At 55.6% G+C, this 21,660-nt stretch overlaps 1 protein-coding gene across 9 annotated transcripts; it reads left to right on the top strand.

Annotated features, from left to right (window-relative positions):
- The first annotated feature begins 2,069 nt into the window (after nucleotides 1–2,069).
- Nucleotides 2,070–19,352, top strand: Fcho1 (FCH and mu domain containing endocytic adaptor 1). 9 transcript variants are annotated; one of them, XM_075987105.1, is made up of 29 exons: nucleotides 2,070–2,134; nucleotides 4,252–4,356; nucleotides 5,584–5,624; nucleotides 6,108–6,160; nucleotides 8,781–8,872; nucleotides 9,540–9,614; nucleotides 9,767–9,908; nucleotides 10,113–10,265; nucleotides 10,403–10,507; nucleotides 12,076–12,174; nucleotides 12,244–12,340; nucleotides 12,821–12,865; nucleotides 12,979–13,051; nucleotides 13,742–13,766; nucleotides 14,010–14,067; nucleotides 14,428–14,606; nucleotides 14,697–14,721; nucleotides 14,983–15,034; nucleotides 15,366–15,460; nucleotides 15,615–15,857; nucleotides 16,674–16,783; nucleotides 16,880–16,967; nucleotides 17,070–17,178; nucleotides 17,640–17,795; nucleotides 17,980–18,112; nucleotides 18,335–18,534; nucleotides 18,696–18,751; nucleotides 18,928–19,092; nucleotides 19,181–19,352. In XM_075987105.1, exons 4-29 carry the CDS (start codon nucleotides 6,134–6,136, stop codon nucleotides 19,201–19,203), a joined length of 2,625 nt encoding a protein of 874 aa, XP_075843220.1. In that variant the 5' UTR covers nucleotides 2,070–2,134; nucleotides 4,252–4,356; nucleotides 5,584–5,624; nucleotides 6,108–6,133; the 3' UTR covers nucleotides 19,204–19,352. The 9 variants fall into 9 exon arrangements, with proteins under 9 accessions (XP_075843220.1, XP_075843223.1, XP_075843216.1 ...); XM_075987100.1 differs by having other exon boundaries at nucleotides 2,087–2,134; nucleotides 16,674–16,795; XM_075987102.1 differs by having other exon boundaries at nucleotides 2,117–2,134; nucleotides 6,112–6,160; nucleotides 16,674–16,795.
- The last annotated feature ends 2,308 nt before the right edge of the window (nucleotides 19,353–21,660 follow it).

Here is a 21,660-nt window from a genome sequence, read left to right as displayed (position 1 = left end):
AGCTGGGATGACCCCTCCCTCCAACTAAAGACTCGCCTTCTAATGTGTCAATCATCTTAAACTGGAGTTATTGGTAGACTCACCCACTGATGATGACCGAATACTCTGGCCACCTCTGAGCCCTCAGTTTTGAGTATGGGAGCCCAGGCTAGCCTCTGAAGTGCTGGGATCCTTTGGAGGAACATTCTGAATCTGAACCCATTCTCGTTCAGACTGATTCGGACTTAGGGCTCTATGGCAAACTATTTTATTGTGTCGAACACCCTGATACAAAGCAATGAGGGACTGTACTTCATTTCCAGCCCATCATGCAGGCCAATAGTTCATGCAGGAGCCTGGAGGCAGGAACTGGAGCGGCGGCCATGGGGAGTGCCCCGGGGGTGGAATAGCCCACAGTGAGCCGTCATCAGTCAAGAAACTGCCCACAGACACGTCCACAGGACAGCTTGGTGGAGGCCTCTTCTTTGAGGTCACTTCCCAGGTTTGTGTCATGTTGACAAAAAAGCTAAGCTCACACATTGAAAGGTATGTATAAATGGTTCGCACACACATGCATGTGCACACATGCACATGCACTGCACGCACACAGTCACATGCATGCACACGGTCACAAGCACACATGCACCATTGAATGTGCACACACATGCACACGGTCACATGCACAGACAGACGCACATGTGCACAGTTTTCCTCCTGATAGAGCACACTAGGGAGACTCTCATCCGTCCTGACTTCATAGACAGGAATAAAACTGAGTCATGTAGCAGATTCAGGCGGCTGTCGGGCACACCGGGCACACGGCTGTAATGGAGCTGCCTGGGAGCCTGAAGCACCGAATCTTGAGTCCAGGACGGCATTAGCAGCAACGCCCCATCAGCGGCAGGTGCGGTGGATCCAATGCACGTTCCACCCGACTCTGATGCATGCAGGCACACACTAATATATATATTTTAAAACGTCTGATGCTTTTGCGTTTTCAAACCCCAGAAAACTGAACATGACTCAAAGACTGAAGGCCACACGGGCTCGTGGGGCAGACAAAGCACCCTTGGAGCATGTGAATGTCCGTGTGGGCTCACGCGAGGAGAGCTGCTGCTGCCGACTCGCCAGGCACAGGCTTGATCTTTACAGTTTTAGCCAACAGCTGCTGCTTGTGTGCACATGAGGAGTTCAGAGGACACCGTGCAGGTTCCCTTCTCGCCTACCGTGGGGATCAAACCCTGGCTTTGCCACAAGCACCTGTGCTTGCTGAGCCTTCTCACAAGCCCTAAAGTCATGTTTAAGTGTGCATGGTTGCCATGGAAATCCAGCATCATTTGGGGGAGAGAGCAGTAGATGGGTCTAAGTGAGAGGTGGGGCAGTGGCAGGCTGGGACTGACCTGACGGTGTCTGAGGTCCAAGGCTGCAGGGATACGCACTGGGGATGAAGGGGCACTTAGCTTTCCAGGTGTCCCCAGGCCCATGGGACAGGAGAAGCTGGTGGCTCAGTAGTCCTGGGACTAGTCAGGCAGCCTGTGTCCCTGAATGGAAGGTCCAGGAGTCCAGGCTAGGGAGTCGTAAGTCTCTAAAAACTGTCTTATGGGGGTGGGGTGGATATGTAGCTCTTGTGTAGTGCTGAGTTCTGTCACTAGAACATCCTGAATAAGTTAATGACTGACGTGAGGTATGAATGGATGGACTGGAGTGGCGTGTGACCTCCAAAACAACTCCAACCCTCTCAGTGCCTTTGTTTGTAAAATGAGGCTCAATATTAAATATTACCTCACGGCCTTGGAAGGGCTCTGCCATGAGCCCAGCACAGAGCAGGTTCTCAATAAATGCTGCTCCTTGCTTTCATCTCCCCTCCCTCCCTCCCTCCCTCCCTCCCTCCCTCCCTCCCTCCCTCCCTCCCTCCCTCCCACCCTCCCGCGGAACCTGCAGGTGCAGGGAAGTAGGAGCTTCTCTCCTGTCACTTTAAACCACGTGTTAGCCGGCGGGTGAGTGGTGCGGCTCAGCCAACCAGCGCAGGGCTTGTGAAGCTCCACGGGGCGGAGCTCCTCCAGACCACACCTATGGGCGGGGCCAGAGGCGCGCTCCGCAACGCGCGGGGAGGGCGGGCCGCGGGTCTGGAGCGCGCAGGTGGCGGCGGCGCGGGGTGAGTGTCCCCCGGGCGCGGGGCGCGGGACGCGGGGACGCGGGATGCGGGCGCAGCCTTCATCCTGATCCGACCCCAAAGCAGGTGCCCTCTGCAGAAGGCGGGGCGCCGCTCCACTGGTGCCCCCCTCAATCCAGGATTGGGAAACGGGGACCCTGAGGACCCCCAAGTCCTTTCTCCGGGTCTTCATCCCTGAGCTCCCAGGCCCTGAGGTGGGGGCCACCTCCCTCGCTGCTCATGTGGTCCTCATTCTCACCTCCCTCCTATTGCACCCGCCTCGGGCTTGTCAGATAGGTGGGGGCCCTGCAGGGCCAGTGCTGTGGGGCCGCGGGAAAACTGGGGTCCGCTCCCTGACAATCGGGGCCTGGAGAGGCCTAGAGCCCGCACCGGGGACTCCCGCACTCTGTGAGAGGGGCGGCCTGCATCTGCTCCCAGGGACAGAATTATTCGAGGTAACTGAGGATGGGGTGCAGAGGAGGTCGGGGGTGGCAGCCCCTCCGCTTGTCTGCCAGCAGCATTATGGGACTTGTTTCATGGTGACCTTGGGCAGGTGACAACACCTCCCTGACCCTCAGTCTCCTCTTTGGAATGTAGAGGTTGAAGAGACTGTCTGTCTCAGATTCCCAACACGTACACCCCATTTTTGCCAGATGGGGATCCCAGTCTTTGGCCGAAGGTTAGGGGAGACTCAGTTTTGGGCCCTTTAAAATGGGTTTAGCCTGGCAGGGTCATTCCTGTCCTGGGGAGACTGAGCCAGAAGAAAGATCTGCAGCTTGTGGCCAGCCTGGACTACATAGCCAGATTCTGCCTCATAAAAAAAAAGCATAAACAAAAACAAACCATGACATTTATTGATGGGTACAGTCTGGCCTTCCTGGAGGAAGCTAGGGCCAGGACAGGATAGTTCCCATGTGACCATAAGACAAGACCCACCTGCAATCAAGACCTGGCCTCCATCACCCCAGTCCTACCGGTGTGGCTGCCTGGGTCACACCCTGACCCACATACCACCACCTACACCAGGGCCCAGCCGGTTCCTGGGCCAGGTCCCAGGTGGGAAGCCAGGCATTTAACCCCTGTCCCTTGCAGGACAGTGAGGTGAGCCCTAGACAGGAAGCCTGACACCCCCAAATTGGTGTGCTCCAACTGGCTGAAACCCCGTGGGAAGATCAGAGGGGCCGGTAGGAGGGAGCACGCTGTAAACACCCTCTCCTGGTGATATTAATTATGATATTGCGCTCACTAAATGGGGTCACAGCTGATGAGAAAATAGATGTCTTTGAAGGGTGTGACCAGAATCAGTGGCACAGTGGACTGGAGTACACAGTGGTGTTCAATGTGTGTGTACTGGATGAAATGACAGCCAAGGGCTGGTACAGGGGCCTCGGCTCCGCATGGAGTGCTGGGGACACAGAGGGGGTCAAGGGCTGTGGGCACTGCCAGCCCACATCCAAAATCCAGAGTGCCAGCTCTGACCTAGCCGTGCCTGCCCTCCGTGCATACCCAGGCCCCGGGTTTTGGGGAATCGGTGGGGGGGGGGCAGCTGTGTGATGCCCAGCAAATGTCTGTCACTCTCTGGGCCTCCTTCTGATGTTGCAGAGGCCAGGAAGCCCTGGGTTACATTAGGAAAACTGTCTTAGGTCCACAATATTTTTAGGGGTTTTGGAAGTGGTTTAGCTTCTTTTCAAATCTCATTAGTAAAAAACAAAATGACCCCAAGCACATGGGGATGGGGGCACTGTACTCAGAAGCCAGGCGTGGTGGTTGACCCTGCACCTGGGGGGGGGGCCAGGAGTTGTCTTCCATCTTTATCTGCAGCATCGTGAGTTCAAGGCCAGCCTGGGCTGTACAGGAGACCTTGTCTAAAACAGACTTCATCTGTTGGTTCTGAAGTCGTTGTAGAGAATGTTTGAGTTTCCTTGTCTGTACATCTTCAAGTCTCAGTTTCCCCTCTTGGGTAGTCATCTTATTCTCATTGGTGCGTCTCTGGGAATAATCCTGTCGCCCCACCCTCCCACGTGCTGCCTGTGGCTGTGGGGAGGTCCCAGGGGTGCTGGGCGGGGACGTGACGGTTGGGTGGCAAGCAGGGCGGGCCAAGGCTTCCTGTCTTCCTCCAGACACAGGGGCCTCCACTCAGGGCTGGCGGAAGTGTCGGGGCCTGTAGCCTCCCGGTGTTTACCCTGTGCCCCAGGGGCCCTGCCTCCCCCCCGCGGTGCCCATCGGTGAGTTTGACCCCACCACCCATCTTTGTCACCTCAGAACAGGAAGGTGTTCCACAGCTGTGGGCTCAGGTCTGGGGTCAGCAATAGCTGTCACTTCCTAGGCCAGGTGGCAGCATCAGGGCCCATCTTTGGTACCGCCTCCTGCCACCCCAGGTCAGCCTTTCAAGGGGTACTGGGTGGAGTTTCGGGCAGCCAGGTGGGCAGCTGTGGCCATGAGAGATGGTGTCTGACATGGGTTGGGATGGCTGGTGGTGTGAGTTGGTGTATGTGGGGTGGGGACAGCAGGTGTGACTCCTCAGTGGCTTGCATGTGGCGGAGGGGAGATGGGGGAGGTCTGGTAACATGGATGACTTCCGGGACCGGAACCCATTACCCAAGAGCCTCTTCAACCTGGCAGCAGTTTATCTGGCCCATCGCAGATGGCCACCACCTCCCCTGTGGCTCCCAGGCTTGTGTGGGTGAGGGCCTGGCCGCAGGGGTGGCCACGTTGCCATGCAGGTGGCAGGTGTAGGGGCTGGGTCCCCGTCCTTCAGCACATTTTAGGGATTCAGGCTGGCTGGATCCCACAGCCACCAGGCCACAGGAGGACGGTGGTGTAGAGGCTCCAGGCTGTCGCTGCAGTGCTTGGGAGACTGAGGCAGGAGGATAGACATGAGCTCAAGGGCAGCCGGGGAATAGAATCCAGTGAAACAAAAGACAAGCCACAGTCTGGCCGTTTGGGGCTTTCCTCCCTGCAGAGAACCTTCTGGAAGCCTCACCCAAGCAGGGGTGGGAGGGTAGAGGGCCTTAGGAGGAATCTGCTGCCGTGCCCCTGCAGTGTTCCTCCTCTCGCACTGCGCTGGGGGAACCTGCCATGTGCAATGACATGCAGCTTGAGTCCCTGAACTCTAGAGGCTGAGGCAGGAGGATCCATAGTTCCAGGCCAGGTTGGGCTAGGGAACAAAAAACAAAGGACAGCTAACTTTTAGTGTTAGGTAAACTGAGGCTCAGGGCTAAGTGGGGCTAGGACAGTCTGATCCTGTGGTCAGCTGGCCCCGTCCAGTCTGTTGCTGGGCCTCCTGGGCCTGGGCTGTCACCAAGCAGCCCAGCAGCTCATCAACTATGGATGAGGACCCGGCTCCTGTAACAGCCCAGCCTTGATGTGCCAAGGATTCTGCACACCCCACCTCACGCAAAGTGACCTGAAGTCTCCAACAAAACTGTTCCTGGCTTTTCTGTCTCCTACAGATGGAGAAACTGAGGCACAGAGCTGAGTGACTTGGAGCCAGGTGAATGGTGGCTTCCGAGGGGTGGTTGAGACCCATGGAGCTCTTGACCTGGGCAGGGGAAACTGTCCATGACCCTCTGGGGACCCAGTACATCATTCCTTGACTTTCCCACTGTCCCGCAAAATCCACTGTCCCTTCTTGTCATTTGACCTTGGCAAGTAACTTCCCCTCTTGGGAAGTGACTCGGTTTCCCTACCTCTGAAATGGACTAGACCAGTTCTGTCTAGAATTCAGCTCACTCACTACCACTCCGGTCCTTGCCCACTTAAAGCCCCGCCCACCACGGCCCCTCCATCCTAGCCCCATACGACTGAGATATAAGTGTCCTGTTGCCTAGGCTGGGCCATCTCTGGTGGCCTGACCTGCTCCTGCCTTGGGCTTCACTTCCTTAGTCCTCCCTACAACAGGGAGGGAGGGTGGAATTTCCCTGTTCAGGCCCTTGCTAGCTATGACTCAGACCCTCAAACTCACCTCTCTTTTCAGACAGATACTAGACGGAGGCCAGCAGGATGTCATATTTTGGGGAGCATTTTTGGGTAAGGCCTGCTGCTACTTCTGCTTCCTTCTCATTTTCAGTGCTCTTATTTTGGTGAAGGCTCCCAAAGGGCTTTAGGGACTTTTATGGTCAAGGGGGACCTGGGCAACTGGAAGTAGATTTGAAACATCCCTGCCAAGGAACACAAACTGTAACACTGAGCAGCAAGTCTGAGGACAGTGCAAAGCTGGGTGTGGGGTACATACCTGAGATCACAGACCTAGGGAGGCTGAGGCAGGAAGATGGCCAGTCTGGGCTACAGAGTAACATGTTTCCACAATGGCATGTTCCAAAGCATGCCTCACTTGCACCTGGGACCAAACTGAACTTCCCCAATCTGGGCAAGCCATGCAGGGAAATTCCAGGCCTTATTTTTTTTTTTAATCTTGGAAATATTTTTTTTGGGGGGGGGAGATTGACTCCCCAATCTCTGCCCTCTTGGCCACCTAGGCCTGCTGCAAATGGAGTCTGGGCTACCATGGAGGCAGATTGTGCGGCTCAGCCATCTCAGGGCTCCCCACAACCCTGTTTGCAGTAGCCCCGAAGGCCGGTTTCTAGGATGTGCAAAAGCTATTACAACCACAAGAAACACCCTGAGTCCATTTCAGAGGTGTGACACTTGGTGGCACTCAAGGACCAATGTCCCCTCCTGGTTGGTTGGGTAGCGAACTGGGGAGCCACCGAGGATGCAGAAGCAGCCCCAGAATGGGAGTCTGGAGTCTAGGAGGCATCAGGCTGAAAGGTCCCTTCCTCCCCAGTAGGCCCACAGCTTGCAAAGTGGTAGCTGGTTGCTAAGCAACCGGTTGCCCCTAGCAACAAGCCCCATTCCCTCCCATTCTCCCTCCCCAGCAGGGACTCCTCTTACTTGACTCTGCTTTCTTAAAGGGCCAGCTGTCCCTTGCCACCTGCGGGGCTCAGATTCTCCCAAGGCCTCTGAATGGCTGTGTGACCCCCCGGGAGGTGTTCTCGGGGCTGTCATTAGAACCCCTGGACTGCAGCGGCAGCCCAGAAGACACCCACATTTGGGAGCAGTGGCAGTAACTCCTACGGGATTGCCGGTGTTTTATATTCCATGTGGTATGAAAACGGGGGAAGAAGTCAATGAGCAAGGAGAGAATAGAAGCCACCCCAACTTCCCTCCCATACACACCCCAAGATAGCACAGCTGCGAGGGCTCAGCCCTGAGTCAGGGTCCTACTGGCTCAGAGGTTCTCCTCAGGAAGGTGCTGGTCAACCAGCCTCCATTTTCTCAGGAGGTTCAGCAAATGAATGAGAATTTTGTCTTCTGGGACATGGATGTGTGGCTGAGATATCAGACTCCTTTTCTGCTAATTCCTTGCTAGGGATGGAGGCCAGTGCCTCAAATATAATAGGCAGAGGCTCCATCCCTGAGCCACGCCCCCAGCCCCTCACTGGGGGATTCTAGGCAGAGGCTCCACCTCTGAGCCACGCCCCCAGCCCCTCACTGGGGGATTCTAGGCAGTGGCTCCACCCTGAACCACACCCCAATGCTTAGGGGTGCCCAGGTCCTTTGCCACCAGTCAGAGTCAGAAGCTGGAGAGCTCTGGGGAACCATGGAGGATGCACAGGCACTAGAGGGGTATGGAGCGGTGATAAAGTGTTCTTTGGCTGGTACCCAGAAGTTCTGATCAGAGACACAGGCTCTGGACATCTCTCCTCAGACCCTCGGTTGTCTGCCCACTTCGCTAAGGCAGACAGTGCTGAGGGTTTGCCAGGTCTGGGAAACCGGCCAGTGGCTGACTCTGTGTTAGCCCCAGATAATGGCCTGGGCGGCAGTGCCTGGTGCAGCCTCACCCAAGGATCCCCAGCAGCGGCAGGTGGGCTCATTGGGCCTGTGGAGCCCTCGCTATTACCCAGAAGGCCTTTGTGTCCAGCAGAGTACCAGACACATCTTGCCCGTGAAGCCGTTGTGTGGCAGTTGCTGCTCATTGACACCATTTGTCGTACGAGAGAGAGAAGGGCTCAGGATGGTGCAGCCACCACCCGAAGTAGCCGGCGCACTTTGGTTGGAAGAGATAATATATTCTTCTGGCGGGATGGAGGCGAGAGCTCTGAGTAGCCACGGGGCTGTGGAAGGTGGGGAAGCTGCTGGGGCCAGGAGGAAGCTGAGCTGAGGAGAGGAAGCAGGAACACACTAAGGACTTTTGGGGTGTTGGCCGCTGAGAACCACGGATCTGGGGTGGGGGATGGGGACGGTGGCAGGGACATTCGGACATAAGGCTTTCCTGGGTTTCTCCTGCTTTGACTTGGTTGGAAAAGTACTTGCATCACAAGCAGCAGGATCTGAGTTCAAGGCCCCAGCAGCCATGTAAAAAGCTGGCATGGCAGGACAGGTAACAGCGCAGGGGGGCAGAGGCAGGCGGAGGGCGATAGAGGAAGACCCGTGATGTCGACCTCTGGGCACATAAAGGGGCACCCAGGAGGAGATGGTGGAGCCTTAAAAATGCAGTGAAAGTCCCAGGCTTCCCACTAGCCAGGGGAGAAGTGCAGCCTGCCAATCCAGTTAGGTCTCACCCCCTCTCCGCAGAAGGCCTGTCTCTGTTGCTAGGCAACCTGGAGTCCCTTTCTGCCTTCTACATCTCTTCTCTCATCCCTTACAGGGTGACAAAAACCATGGCTTTGAGGTCCTCTACCATTGTGTGAAGCAGGGCCCTGTGGCCACCAAGGAACTGGCTGATTTCATTAGGGAAAGGTGAGGCGCGGGACACGCCCACCCGGGGCACGCCCATCCTGGGCTCTGGTTCACAAGGTCCTTACTGGGATTCAGGAAAGGATCCAGGGTGTAGATCTCCTGGCTCTCCGGGAATCAAATGACCTAGGCATTTGTTTACTTTTATTTTATTTTCTATTTTGTGGAGGGGTCGGTGCTCATTCCAGGACACACACGTGACGGGCAGAGGACAGCTTAGTCAAGCTGGTTCCTTTCACACGTGGGTTTTGGAGACTGAACTCAGGTAGATCTTAGACTTGGGCCATCTCACTGACCAGCATGCACCGTGTTCCAGGGTCTGTTACCTCCTCTGCTGAAAATGAGATCGCGTACTCATGAGAGGGGTTAAAATTCCGAGTCCTGGCATCAGAAGTGGAAACATGCGTGATGAAGGCATGATGGTGTACCCCCATAACCCCAGCACTAGGGCGAGCTGAGGCAGAGCTTGAGACCCGCCTAGGCCACATATACAGACCATTAAAAAAAAAAACTAAACTAAAAAAGATTGCTTAAGGAAAAACAAAATTATCCAATCAGTTTCCAAAACTTTGTTTTGAGAGCAAGGTGTAGAGATGGGGGAAACTGAGGCAGAGAAAGGCCTGTCTCAGGGTACTTGAATCTGCCTGTCTTTGTCCTTCTTCCAATGCAGGGCCAGCATCGAAGAGACATACTCGAAGGCCATGGCCAAGCTGTCCAAGCTCGCCAGCAATGGCACCCCAATGGGGTGAGTGCAGCTGGGTGTATGTGGGGAACCCTAGTAAAGGTGACCCGGGACCTGAAGGACTCAACTTCTGCCAAGTTCCCTGTCAGCAATGACACCTGTGCTGTGTGAGGGTCCCGGGGGTATCACACACTCTGGACTCTGCCTGTCCCCAGGACCTTCGCCCCGCTCTGGGAGGTCTTCCGTGTGTCCTCGGACAAGCTGGCGCTGTGCCACCTAGAGCTGACGCGGAAACTTCACGACCTCCTCAAGGACGTGCTGCGCTATGGCGAGGAGCAGCTCAAGACCCACAAGAAGGTAGCGGTCGACCTGGCAGGCATGCGGGGCCCTGGGGCACTCAGGACCCCAGATGGGCCTGTGCACCCACTTGCAGCTTATGAGTGTGTGTGGATGAAACTGGGAAAGCATGCTTAGGTGCCCTGCCCTGCCCCTCACTGGGGGATTCTAGGCTGTCACTCCACCCCTGACCCAAAGCCCTTCCCTGCTTTTCCCTACTTACAGTGCAAGGAGGAAGTTCTGGGCACTGTGGATGCAGTGCAGGTATTGGCCAGCGTGGGTCAGCTCTTGCCCAAGTGTCGGGAGAATTACCTGAGCCGCTGCATGGACGTGGAGCGGCTGCGCAGAGAGAACACCAGCCAGAAGGAGATGGACAAGGTTTGTTGGTCCCACAGCGCTGGGCACTAAACTGTGAGGCCATCTCCCCTGGATTTCAGAAGATGGCTTGGCAGGGTAGTAAAGCCACCCGATGGTCCCCATGGCGACTCACTCGGTCCTCTGTCTATGATTCCCAGGCAGAAACCAAAAGCAAGAAGGCAGCTGACAGCCTGCGGCGCTCTGTGGATAAGTACAACTCTGCCCGGGCTGACTTTGAGACCAAGATGTTAGACTCAGCCTTGGTGAGATCCTCACCCTGTGGCAGCTGGTCCTCACACTCCCTGCAGGGGTGCCCTGTCCTCAATCCCAGGAGCCCGAGGCAGGAGGATCAGGAATTCAGTGTCATTCTGGGCTGTATATCAAATATAACACCAGCTTTGGCATTCTGAGAAAAAGAAGAAATTTTCATTTAAACAGATTTACTTATGGATTTATTGTTGGAATTGAAGTTAAAGTATCCTCAAAATATATAGGTTGGTTTAATTTAGCAGTTTTTTCTATAATGCAGTGTCTGTTGGCAGTGTTTGCCCTTTGCTCATCAACATTCAAAAAATTTAAACTCAACCAAACACCATGCCTGATCCAGGTGTCCGAGTATTTTCCACCTGCGCATTGTGTATTCTTTTTATATTACTTTATTCTCTCTTTAAAGACTGTATTATTTTTAAACTATTTATTTTTGAAAATTTGCATCTAAGCTTGTTCGGAGGTCTTTAGCAGTCTGTGCCTGGCTTTTTGTGTGGGTATCTGGCTGAATGGGCTCCCTGCCCACAGGTTTCCCATAGCACATGGCAAGGGGGGCTGCTCTGCCCCTTACGATGGGTTTGCCTTTCCAGAGGGCATTGACCCCTGAGAGCAGGGTCACTGCTCCACCAGTCCCCAAATATGGACACGGAGACTTATTATTAATTATGAAAAGCTTGACCTTGGCCTTGGTGTTCCCAGCTAGCTCTTTTTTTTTTTTTTTTTTTTTTGGTTTTTCGAGACAGGGTTTCTCTGTGGTTTTGGAGCCTGTCCTGGAACTAGCTCTGTAGACCAGGCTGGTCTCGAACTCACAGAGATCCGCCTGCCTCTGCCTCCCAAGTGCTGGGATTAAAGGCGTGCGCCACCACCGCCCGGCCCAGCTAGCTCTTATAACTCAAGTCAACCCGTGTCTGTTAATCTATGTCCGTCATGTTGCTTTTTACCTCTCCTCTCTTCTGTATGCGCTACTGTCTCCACATCTTGCTGAGGAATCCCGCCTTTCTTCTTCCCAAAGTTCCTCTCTCTGCTCAGAAGTCCCGCCTATCCTCTCCTGCCTAGCTATTGGCCATTCAGCTCTTTATTAAACCAATCAGGTGCCTGATAGACACATCTTTATCAGTGTAAACAAATACTCCACACCGTGGGTTTGCTACTGCAGGGGCTTCAGGAGTGGTTGGATCCAGGCGTTCCAATGGCGTCATTAGGATGTCATCTCCGCGGTTGGTCGTTGGTTTCTGGGGACCTCATTCCTAGGCTGGCAGAGTTTGTGTGTTTGTGTGTGTGCAAAGAGTAGCTGCGTCTCTGATCCAGCAGGACCATTTTTCTTTTTTGAGACAGGTCTCACTATGTAGAGTAGGCTGGTCTCGAACTCAGAGATCCTCCTGCCTCTACCAGTACTAGGATCAAAAGCAGGCACATGGGGGCGGGGAGGTTGGGGGCAGAGGTGCGCTTTTAATTTACCCCAAAAATCCGAATGCGGGAGTCTCATGCTTCCCTAAGCCGATCAGAGCTGGAAGCGGGACTGCTCTGATTGGTCAGCCTGGGTCACATGCCCTTCCCATCTCAGCGCTTTCAGGCCATGGAGGAGGCCCACCTGCAGCACATGAAGGCCTTGCTGGGCTCCTACGCGCACTCCGTGGAGGACACCCACGTGCAGATCGGGCAGGTGAGGATAGGCCCCGCCCTCCTGCCCCGCCCACCGAGGGCCCACCCCTCATGCCCTGCCCCCTACCAGGTGCACGAAGAATTTAAGCAGAACGTGGAAAATGTGACGGTGGACATGCTTCTCAGGAAGTTTGCGGAGAGCAAGGGCACCGGCCACGAGAAGCCTGGTGAGTGACAGCGGGGCCTCCTTGACCATCGGTTTCTTTGGAAAAATGGGCTGGTGGCAGTTCTCTGTCCCCTAGCCCACGTAGAGAAGGCGTCTGATCTCACATAGTCCCAAAGGCGGCATGAGAGCGCTGCTGGGAAGCTCGGCGGTTCCTCCAGGAACCATTGCGTACATGATGCCCTTGTGAGAGCCGAGGGAAGGGCGGGCTTGGGTCCTTTGCTCACAGCTCGGCTCGCCGGGAGACTATAGTCGCGTGTCTCTGAGCGCTGTCTCATCACTGAAGTGGAGATCACTAAATGCTGGCACACTATGTCCCCAGACCCAGGTGACCAGGAAAGCCTTCCTCCTTGCCGGCTTGCTGTCCAGTCTGCCTGGGTCTACCGCTCCTAGGTTCCCTCCATGGCTCCCATTGTGGAGCCTGGTGCCCTGATATCCCTGCCAGGCAGCTTCTGCCCCTCAGATGCCTTTCTTTTTGCCCCAGGGCCTCTGGACTTTGATGCCTACAGCACAGCTGCCCTGCAGGAAGGCAAGTACGTCTGGGCCTGGATGCCCAGGCTAGACCAGGGGTGTGGGAAGGGGATTCTGAATAGAAAGGGGGAGAACCTTCCAGAGGTTAGCATGCCCTCCCTCTGTCTACAGCAATGAAACGCCTCCGAGGAGCCAAGGCCTTCCGTCTTCCAGGACTGAGCCGGAGGGAGCCCCGTGCCTCTGTGTGAGAAATTGCTCCACCCTGGTCCAGGCTAGCCCAAAATTCTGCCTCTTGCTCCAGCTAGCATAGAAGTTCCCTGTGGCACTCTCCCTATGTCAGACCAGCCCAGATCACTTCAGCCTGGGCTAGCCCAGAAAACCTCTGTCCCAGGCTAGCCTAAGAGAACCACTCTCTAGACTAGTCTGGAATTCTTCCTTTCACCTAGGCTGGGCCAGAAAGCTGCTTGGCCCATTGTAACGTAAGTTGGACGTGGTCCCTTCCTTTCCCAAGGCTAGCTTCTCATCTGCTCTGCTGTTAGAGGCCATCTCTGACAGCTCCCTCTAGATGCCCCCCACATCCCCACATTCATTCTCTCTCTCTCTCTCTCTCTCTCTCTTTCTTTCTCTCTCTCTCTCTCTCTCTCTCTCTCTCTCTCTCTCTCTCTCTCTCTCTCTCATTTTCCGAGACAAGGTTTCTCAGTGGCTATGGAGCCTGTCCTGGAACTAGCTCTTGTAGACCAGGCTGGCTTCAAACTCACAGAGATCCGCCTGCCTCTGCCTCCCGAGTGCTGGGATTAAAGGCGTGCGCCACCACCGCCCGGCTTCACATTCTCAAAGAAGCCCCAGGGTTCCAGGCTATGGGCTAGCTTGGGGCAACATGGTGGGCTTGCCTTCTGCTGGCACCAGACACTTACCCCTGTTCCTTTGTCCCCAGTGACTTCCTGGAGTCTGATTCGGGGGTGAGTACTGTGGGGGAGGGGCAGAGGGTGGGCAGGGCTTGTTCTTCAAGGCCTGAGGAGGCCAGAGGGGCCCAGGGTGGGGCTCAGAATCCGGTCTGGCCTCTGTGGTCCCCCTGTGAGGGACTAAAAGCTCTACCGTGGCTCAATTTCCCCTTGGATTTACCTACATCCTGGAATATATTCTGGTGGGAGTTGAGGGGGCAAAACAAAGGGTCGTTAAGGGACCTGACTCTGCCTCCCCAGGTACCTCCAGAGGTGGACGAGGAAGGCTTCACTGTGCGCCCTGATGTTTCCCACAACAATATCCTGTCTGTGACTGTGTCCCCCTGGGGAGGGTCAGGCCCAGGCCCTTGTCCTGTGTAAGGGGGGTGAGAGCTGGGCAGTGGGGGTGCAGAGACTGGTGAATCTTGGAGTGTGAATCCAGTCGGTAAGTTCCAGGCCAGCCGGAGCTATGTAGAGAGAGCCTGTTTCAGAATAAAGATGGACAGACAAGGTGGGCTTTTATGGTGGGATACCCAGGAGGGCTTCCTAGAGGAAGGGCACCAGTGTTGGACTGTAGTGGCTGGATAAGAAACTCCCCAGGTAGTTTCCTGAGCATAAAGGGACCTCTGCGTGGGGAAGTGTGTTCAGATTCAAGACTGGCTCCTTGACAGAGGTGCACCCACAGCCGAGCCCCCGCGATTCTCCTCTAGCGACTCTGATTTTGACGACGAGGAGCCTAGAAAGTTCTACGTTCACATCAAGCCTGCCCCACCCCGCACCGCGGCCTGCAGCTCCGAGGCTGCAGCTGCCCAGCTCAGGGCCACAGCAGGCAGCCTCATCCTCCCGCCAGGCCCAGGGGTGAGCTGGGCAACTGGAACTGTGAGGGGCACCAGGGCCAGCAGGCTGCAGCTGGGCCTCAGGTTGGTCGGTTTCTCCCTTTTTCCTCAGGGCACCATGAAACGTCACTCGTCGCGTGAGTAGCCTGGCCTGTCTGGGTTAGAAGGTGCCCTTGGAGGGGAAGCAGGCCTGGATGGCGGGGAACTGGGATTATGCACCCTCGGGCTCCTCCTCCACCGAACAGCTTCACTGTGGGACTAATGGGAGCTGCATGGGCAGCGGGGGGCAGAACTAGAACCCCACGCTGCTGTCCCCTCTGTCCATGTTGTCACCTTGGGTCTCTGACTGACAAATCCAGCCGTGGTCCTGGTGTGACAGAAGGCTCTGTCTGTCCTAGGGGACACTTCTGGGAAGGCACCGAGACCTCAGTCAGCCCCACGGACCGGCAGGTGGGTCTTGCGGGGACATGACTGTGCAGGCAGATGGGCCCTACCTCCCGCTTCCTCACTATGAGGCTATTGGACACTAGGCCTGGGAGGCCTGTGGACACTCTAGGGGCTTTAGTTGTGGATGAAACTGGCATGTCACCCAGCGCTCAGGAGCCTGAGCAGAGTGAGACCCTGCCTCGCCAAACATGGGGTCAAAATGCCTTCAAAGCCTGGTCTTAGCATGGTGATGCAGGCTGCGCTGGGCTGAGTAGGTGATGCAGGCTGGGTGCGCTGAAAGACCGTGGAAGGCCTCAGGTGCCAGACTCGGCCCCACCCCTGTCGCTGTCCCCAGCTGTGCTGAGAGGCCGCTGGCCTCGGAGGAACCACTGTCCAAGAGCCTCTTTGGGCCGCCGCTGGAGTCAGCCTTTGACCACGAGGACTTCACGGGTAGAGGGAGAGCTGGACAGGGCCCCACAGTGGGTGGGCCCTTGTTTGGAGGGGCGTGGCTATGGGCGTGTGTGGGGTATGCTAATGTGGGGGGTGACATCTGGATGTGGGTGTGGACTATTCTGACCACGCCCCTGGCCCTGCCCCTTCCTAGGCTCCAGCAGCCTGGGCTTCACATCCAGCCCATCCCCTTTCTCTTCCTCGTCCCCTGAGAATGTGGAAGACTCAGGCCTGGACTCTCCATCGCATGCTGCCCCCGACCCATCCCCTGAGTCCTGGGTCCCCAGGCCGGGCACCCCGCAGAGCCCACCCACCTGCAGGATGCAACACCCAGAGGCCAGGGGCCCCATTCCCCGTGCATCCTCGCCAGGCCCCTGGGGACCAGAGGCAGGCACAGGTGAGCCCAGCGGGTGTCCCTGGTAGACTGGGTGCCAGGTGGAGGCCTTCCTAGGTGGGACCATCAGATGGTCAAGCAAAGGCCCTGTGTCAGAAAGGTGGGTGTCGACTTGGCCATGTGTGGTGCTGGAGTCTCCTTTTGGCCATGAGGCTGGGAGGGAGCTGCGGCTGGAAGGATGGGTGGGCCTAAGACATATGTGGACTCCGAGTTTGAAGGAGTCGTGGCTGAACCCTATGGCCACTGCTGAATGGAGATGTCATCAAAATGGGCATCTCAGCCGGGCAGTGGTGGCGCACGCCTTTAATCCCAGCGCTTGGGAGGCAGAGGCAGGCGGATCTCTGTGAGTTCGAGACCAGCCTGGTCTACAAGAGCTAGTTCCAGGACAGGCTCCAAAACCACAGAGAAACCCTGTCTCGAAAAACCAAAAAAAAAAAAAAAAAAAAACCAAACAAAAATGGGCATCTCGCCCACTCAGGCTGTGGGGAAAACACCCGGTCTAGAGCCTAAGTGGCTGGGAGGGTGGGACGAGAGCGCGTCAGGCTCTCACAACTGCCACCTGAGGCCTGGTCACACTGGCGGGCAGCTGGCATCCATGGGAAAGAATCTGGTTCCTGGCAGAGCCAAGGGGGTGTGACAGCAGAGCGACGGAGGCTCAGGTGTGGCTTACCCACCTCTTGAGCCGCCAGCAACGGACGGGCACCCCGACACACACCCCTGTCCGCTGCACCCTGGGCTCTTACCCAGAAGCCCTCAGCCCTTTGTTTCTTAAGGGCTAACGCCCCAGCTGGAGCCAGCCCTGCACTGTGCTCTTTCTAGACTCCTCGCTGCCTGCTGACTCCACCCCCAGGGAGGGCCTAGCTGCACCACCCAGGAGACCTCGGTCCAGAAAAGTGTCCTGCCCGCTCACCAGGAGCAACGGTGACCTGGTGGGTGGCATGGTGAGGCAGTTTCTGTCGGGAAGGGGCCGCCCCTGTAGGGCAGCTCTGGGCAGCTCACAGCCCTGATCCTGTCGTTCCCTGCAGTGCCGATCCCTAAGTCCCTCCCCTCTGGGATCTTCTGCCCCGAGCATCGGCCCGGATCGGCCTGGCTTCTACACTCAGATGGCTCATGGTTTGTAGGGGCAGCTCCCCTTGAGGCCTTGGGTCCTCTTTTCTGGGATGCTGGTTAAGTGGGTGAGGCTTGCCTTGCTTCTGACCCCCCATCTTCCCACAGGCATCTCCCGTGGCCCCAGCCCTGTGGTCCTGGGGTCCCAGGACACCCTGCCTGTGGCCACAGCCTTCACTGAGTATGTTCATGCCTATTTCCGTGGCCACAGCCCCAGGTAGGCTGTCACGCGGACAGTGATGCCAAGTGCAGGGTTAACCTGAGGGCATTTGATTGAGGCTAGGGAACCCTGAGGTTCCTCATTGGGGGTGAACTAGGGACCTTGAAGCAGGCCTGCCATCCCTGTGGTTGACAAAAGGAGACCTTAACATTAAACCACATAGAAGAGGGACCATTAGACCCTAAACCCAAGCTAGGGTTGCTCAAAACACGAGTTATTCTGGTTTGAGATTCCTGGTGGCCCAGGAGAAAAGGGACCTAGGGAAGATACTTTTCTTAGCCCACACTGTGTGTGGTGTGGGGGGTTCACCCTGCCAGGCGGGGATGGAAGAGAAAGAAGTTGGGGAGAGGGTGCTGGGAACAATTAGAGCTTCATTGGAGGTTTGGGTGCCAGGGGAACCAAGAGAGTGGGAAACACAGAGCCCAGATCCCACATCCCGTGTTTCCCCGGCTCCCCAGCTGCCTGGCTCGAGTCACGGGAGAATTGACCATGACCTTTCCTGCGGGCATTGTGCGAGTGTTCAGTGGGACCCCACCCCCACCCGTCCTCAGCTTCCGGCTCGTGCACACGGCGCCCGTGGAACACTTTCAGCCCAACGCTGACTTGATCTTCAGGTGCCTTGCATGGGTGATGGGGGAAGCTGCCAGGGGCTCAGGGCCTTAAAATGCCTGCAGTGCCTCCAGCCCTTTGCTCTGTGACGTGAGGCGGGTGGCTTTCCTTCTCCCACCCACGGCAGCTCAGACTGGAGTGGGAGAGCATTTCCTGAGGGATGAAGATGTTCTGTCCCCATTTCTGCAGTGACCCCTCCCAGAGTGACCCAGAGACGAAAGACTTCTGGCTGAACATGACGGCGCTAACAGAGGCCCTGCAACACCAGGCGGAGCAGAACCCTACCGCTTCCTACTACAACCTGGTGCTGCTGCGCTACCAGGTGGGGTGCTGGGGCAGGGCGGGACCGGGACGCATGAATCCTGCAAGTGAGCAAGTGGTTTCTGGCGACTGTGCGCTCTCCTGCTCCCTGCTGGCCACGCGGAATACTGCATGTGGTTCTAGTGGTTGCATATTGCTTGAACTGGACTAGGTGGAGTGCTTGCATAGCCCGTGGGAGGGACATGGCGACGTCGCCCAATCACCTCTGTCTTCTTATCCTTAGTTCTCCCGCCCTGGGCCCGAGTCAGTGCCCCTGCAAATGAGCGCCCACTGGCAGTGCGGGCCCACGCTCACGCGGGTCACGGTGGAGTACAGCTACCGTGCGGGTGCCACCACGGTGTCCACGCCGCTCACTAATGTCCAAATCCTGCTGCCTGTGGGAGAGCCGGTGACCAGCGTGCGTCTGCAGCCTGCTGCCAGCTGGTGAGCCACCCAGTCCCGCTGTGAGCACAGGCCAACAAACAAGTGTAGCTGTGCCACACTGTAGCTTATGCATGGGTGGGGAAAGGAGGCTCCGCTGGGCAGTAGGTTAACGGGTCCCACACAGGTGACTCGGCTGCTGACCCATCTTCCCTTGCTACCAGGAGCACAGAGGAAAAGAGATTCACGTGGAAGCTTCCAGATGTGTGTGAGACAGGAGGTGAGTCACAGCTATGATGAGGGCTGCTGCGTGGGAGAAGTCATGGGTAGGCAGCACTTGTTAAAACTGGGGATACTCTGGCGCACCTGAAGAATCCCTGAGCAGGGTTCTCAGGACAGGGTGGGCAGTGCTAAGGGCCTGCGGCGGGAGCGCATCCCTGACCCCAGGTTCCGCAGGCTCCGGCCGCCTGTCCGCCAGCTGGCAGCCGCAGTCAGGGCCCAGTACTCCCAGCCCGGTGGCCGCGCAGTTCACCAGTGAGGGTGCCACGCTGTCCGGTCTGGACCTGGAGCTGCTGGGCGGCGGCTATCGCATGTCCCTGGTGAAGCGGAGATTCGCTACAGGTAGCTGCAGGGCAGGGCTGGGCTCTCAGGCCAAGTGCAGAGGAGCCCACGCAAGGAACCCACGCCAGGCCCTGCTCTGTCCCCACAGGGATGTACCTCACCAGCTGCTAAGGTGCTCCGGGACCTCCTTCCCTCCCGTCCACTTCTGCTCCCCCAGCTCAGGCTGGACTCGACTGAGCCAAGACTCCTCCCTCCTCCTCTCCAACAGGCCCGGACCTTTTAGTATTCTTTAAATAAACACTTTTCTAACAAAATAAAAAGGAATCCATGTTCCCGTTCTGTCTTCCAAAGCCAGACCACGAAGGGAAGGGTACTGGTACCCGTAATGCATTTCCTCTCCAGGGCAACATGCCCTCTGACTCCCCACACTAAAGGGAGGGAGAAGTAGGTGAACCCCTAGAGCAGCGATTCTCAACCTTCCTGTCGCTGCGACTCTTATATACAGTTCCTCATGCTGTGGTGACCCCAACCATAAAAGCATTTTTGTTGTTACTTCATAACTATACTTTTGCTTATTGTGAATCTTAATGTAAATATCTGATACGTGACCCCTGTGAAAGGGTCATTCAATCCCCCCCCCCCCCAAGAGTTTGTGGTCCACTAGTTCAGAGTCACTGCTCTAGAGAGTTCTGAGGTATACATAGGAGTTCACAAGCTGGAGAAGGGCAGGCGCACCAGGAGATGCGGGCTTGGTGTGGAATCCACCAGTCAATCCAGGCTCCGGCAGGGCTCTGCGCCTAAAAGGTCCAGATTGTGTTCCCAGAACCCACGCACCCTCTTCTGGCCTCTACGGGCATCGCACTCACATGAATGTAGGCACACTGATACAGGAATTAAATAGAATTAATCTTAACAAAGAATCTCAAGTGTAGTGATAGTTCATTTGTATTTTAATTAATAAAGCTTGCCTGAAGATCAAAGAGTAAAACAGCTGCGCTGGTCGGCCTTACAGACCAGGCAATGGAGACACACACCTTTAATACCAGGAGCCACACTGGTTGCCATAGAAACCGGACGGTGCTTGCCTTTAATCTCAGTGGTGCACGACTTTAATCCTAAAACTGGAGAAGATTATAAAAATGGGAGAGACAGCTCTCACTCATTCTCATTCTGAGATTCCTGGAGGCAGGATTGCCGTTTCGGACAGAGGTACAGGTAAGAAGAGTCAGTGGCTGGCTATTTTGCTTTTCTGACTTTCAAGTTGAACCCCAATTTCTAGCTCTGGTTTTTATTAATCATGCTACATTTGGCACCTAACGTTTGGGATACAAATTCACGAAAAAGGTCATTTGCCTGAGGCCTTTTAGCCACCTGGGTTCGGGAGAAATCCCATTCCCCAACTTAGCTTCCTCTCGTGCCCACCTCCAGTTTGCAGCTTTCTGTGGCGCCCACGGCTGCTGCCATCAGGAATCGCCCACAGAGCGTCCTGTGGTTCCCGCTTGCCAGCCCCGCATGCAGCTCCCACACAGCTACCCTGGCTTCCCTGGGCTCAGGTGGCCTGAGAACACGCACTGCAGGGCTGCTCTGACCCAGCATCTCTTTAACAGAAATCCATCCAGAGGCCGGGCACTGGTGGCGCATGCCTTTAATCCTAGAGACAGAGGCAGAGGCAGAGGCAGAGGCAGAGGCAGAGGCAGAGGCAGAGGCAGAGGCAGAGGCAGAGGCAGAGGCAGAGGCAGAGGCAGAGGCAGAGGCAGAGGCAGAGGCAGAGGCAGAGGCAGAGGCAGAGGCAGAGGCAGGCAGATCTCTGTGAATCCGAGGTCATCCTGGACTACAAGAGCTAGTTCCAGACTAGTTATGAGCCCTCTCTTGTGTATGCAGCATTGGTTTGGGGTATTATTTCTTCCAGAATGGTGTTATTGCAGTTCAAATGCAATTCGAAAGTTATTTTCTTAATGTGACATAGCAGTGGGCGTGGCCACGTGCCCACACTATGGTGGCTGGCTCAATGTATACTCCTAACATAATAAATAATGAGGAACCATTAAAAAAAAAGAGTTAGTTCCAGGATAGGCTCAAGAGATACAAAAAAAGCCTGTCTTAAAAAACCAAAAATAGGGGCTGGAGAGATGGCTCAGAGGTTAAGAGCACTGGCTGCTCTTCCAGAAGATCTGAGTTCAATTCCCAACAACCACATGGTGGCTCACAACCATCTGTAGTTTGATCTGGTTCCCTCTTCTGGCCTGCATACAGATCACTGTATAAATAATAAATAAATAAATTAAAAAAAATAATCATTCAGTTTGGTTTTGAGTTCTGCTTAGAAAACCCACGTTATTGACATTGGAATATAAACCCAGAGTGCAGCGTCTCAACTGCTTTAGTGGTATAACTGCGACACCTACTGGTCCACATCATTATTACACCTTAAAATTCTCATCTGAGCCAGGATTTCAACAGACAATGGCAGATAATACTATCATCCAGGAATTTAATAACCTTTGCATTCCTAATATGGAGGGAGCTCTGAAAGAAGTACACGACCTACCTGGGATGTGTACATTCATAGACATAGCACCTATTAGTTTGATAATTCATGTTATATTCTTTTTTTAAAATATTTATTTA

This window comes from Microtus pennsylvanicus, chromosome 9 (assembly GCF_037038515.1).
Source record: "Microtus pennsylvanicus isolate mMicPen1 chromosome 9, mMicPen1.hap1, whole genome shotgun sequence".
Classification (NCBI taxonomy): domain Eukaryota; kingdom Metazoa; phylum Chordata; class Mammalia; order Rodentia; family Cricetidae; genus Microtus; species Microtus pennsylvanicus.
Note: the sequence above shows the minus strand (reverse complement) of the source record. Positions and strands in the feature narration are given on the sequence as shown.

What these genes read in the sequence shown, in the direction of transcription:
- Fcho1 (XM_075987101.1), top strand. Translation starts at nt 6,134, where the DNA reads ATGTCATATTTTGGGGAGCATTTTTGG. An exon ending in CACCGGCCACGAGAAGCCTG is followed by an intron (nt 12,341 to 12,820) that starts GTGAGTGACAGC and finishes TTTTTGCCCCAG; the next exon opens with GGCCTCTGGACTTTGATGCC. An exon ending in TGGTGCTGCTGCGCTACCAG is followed by an intron (nt 18,113 to 18,334) that starts GTGGGGTGCTGG and finishes TCTTATCCTTAG; the next exon opens with TTCTCCCGCCCTGGGCCCGA.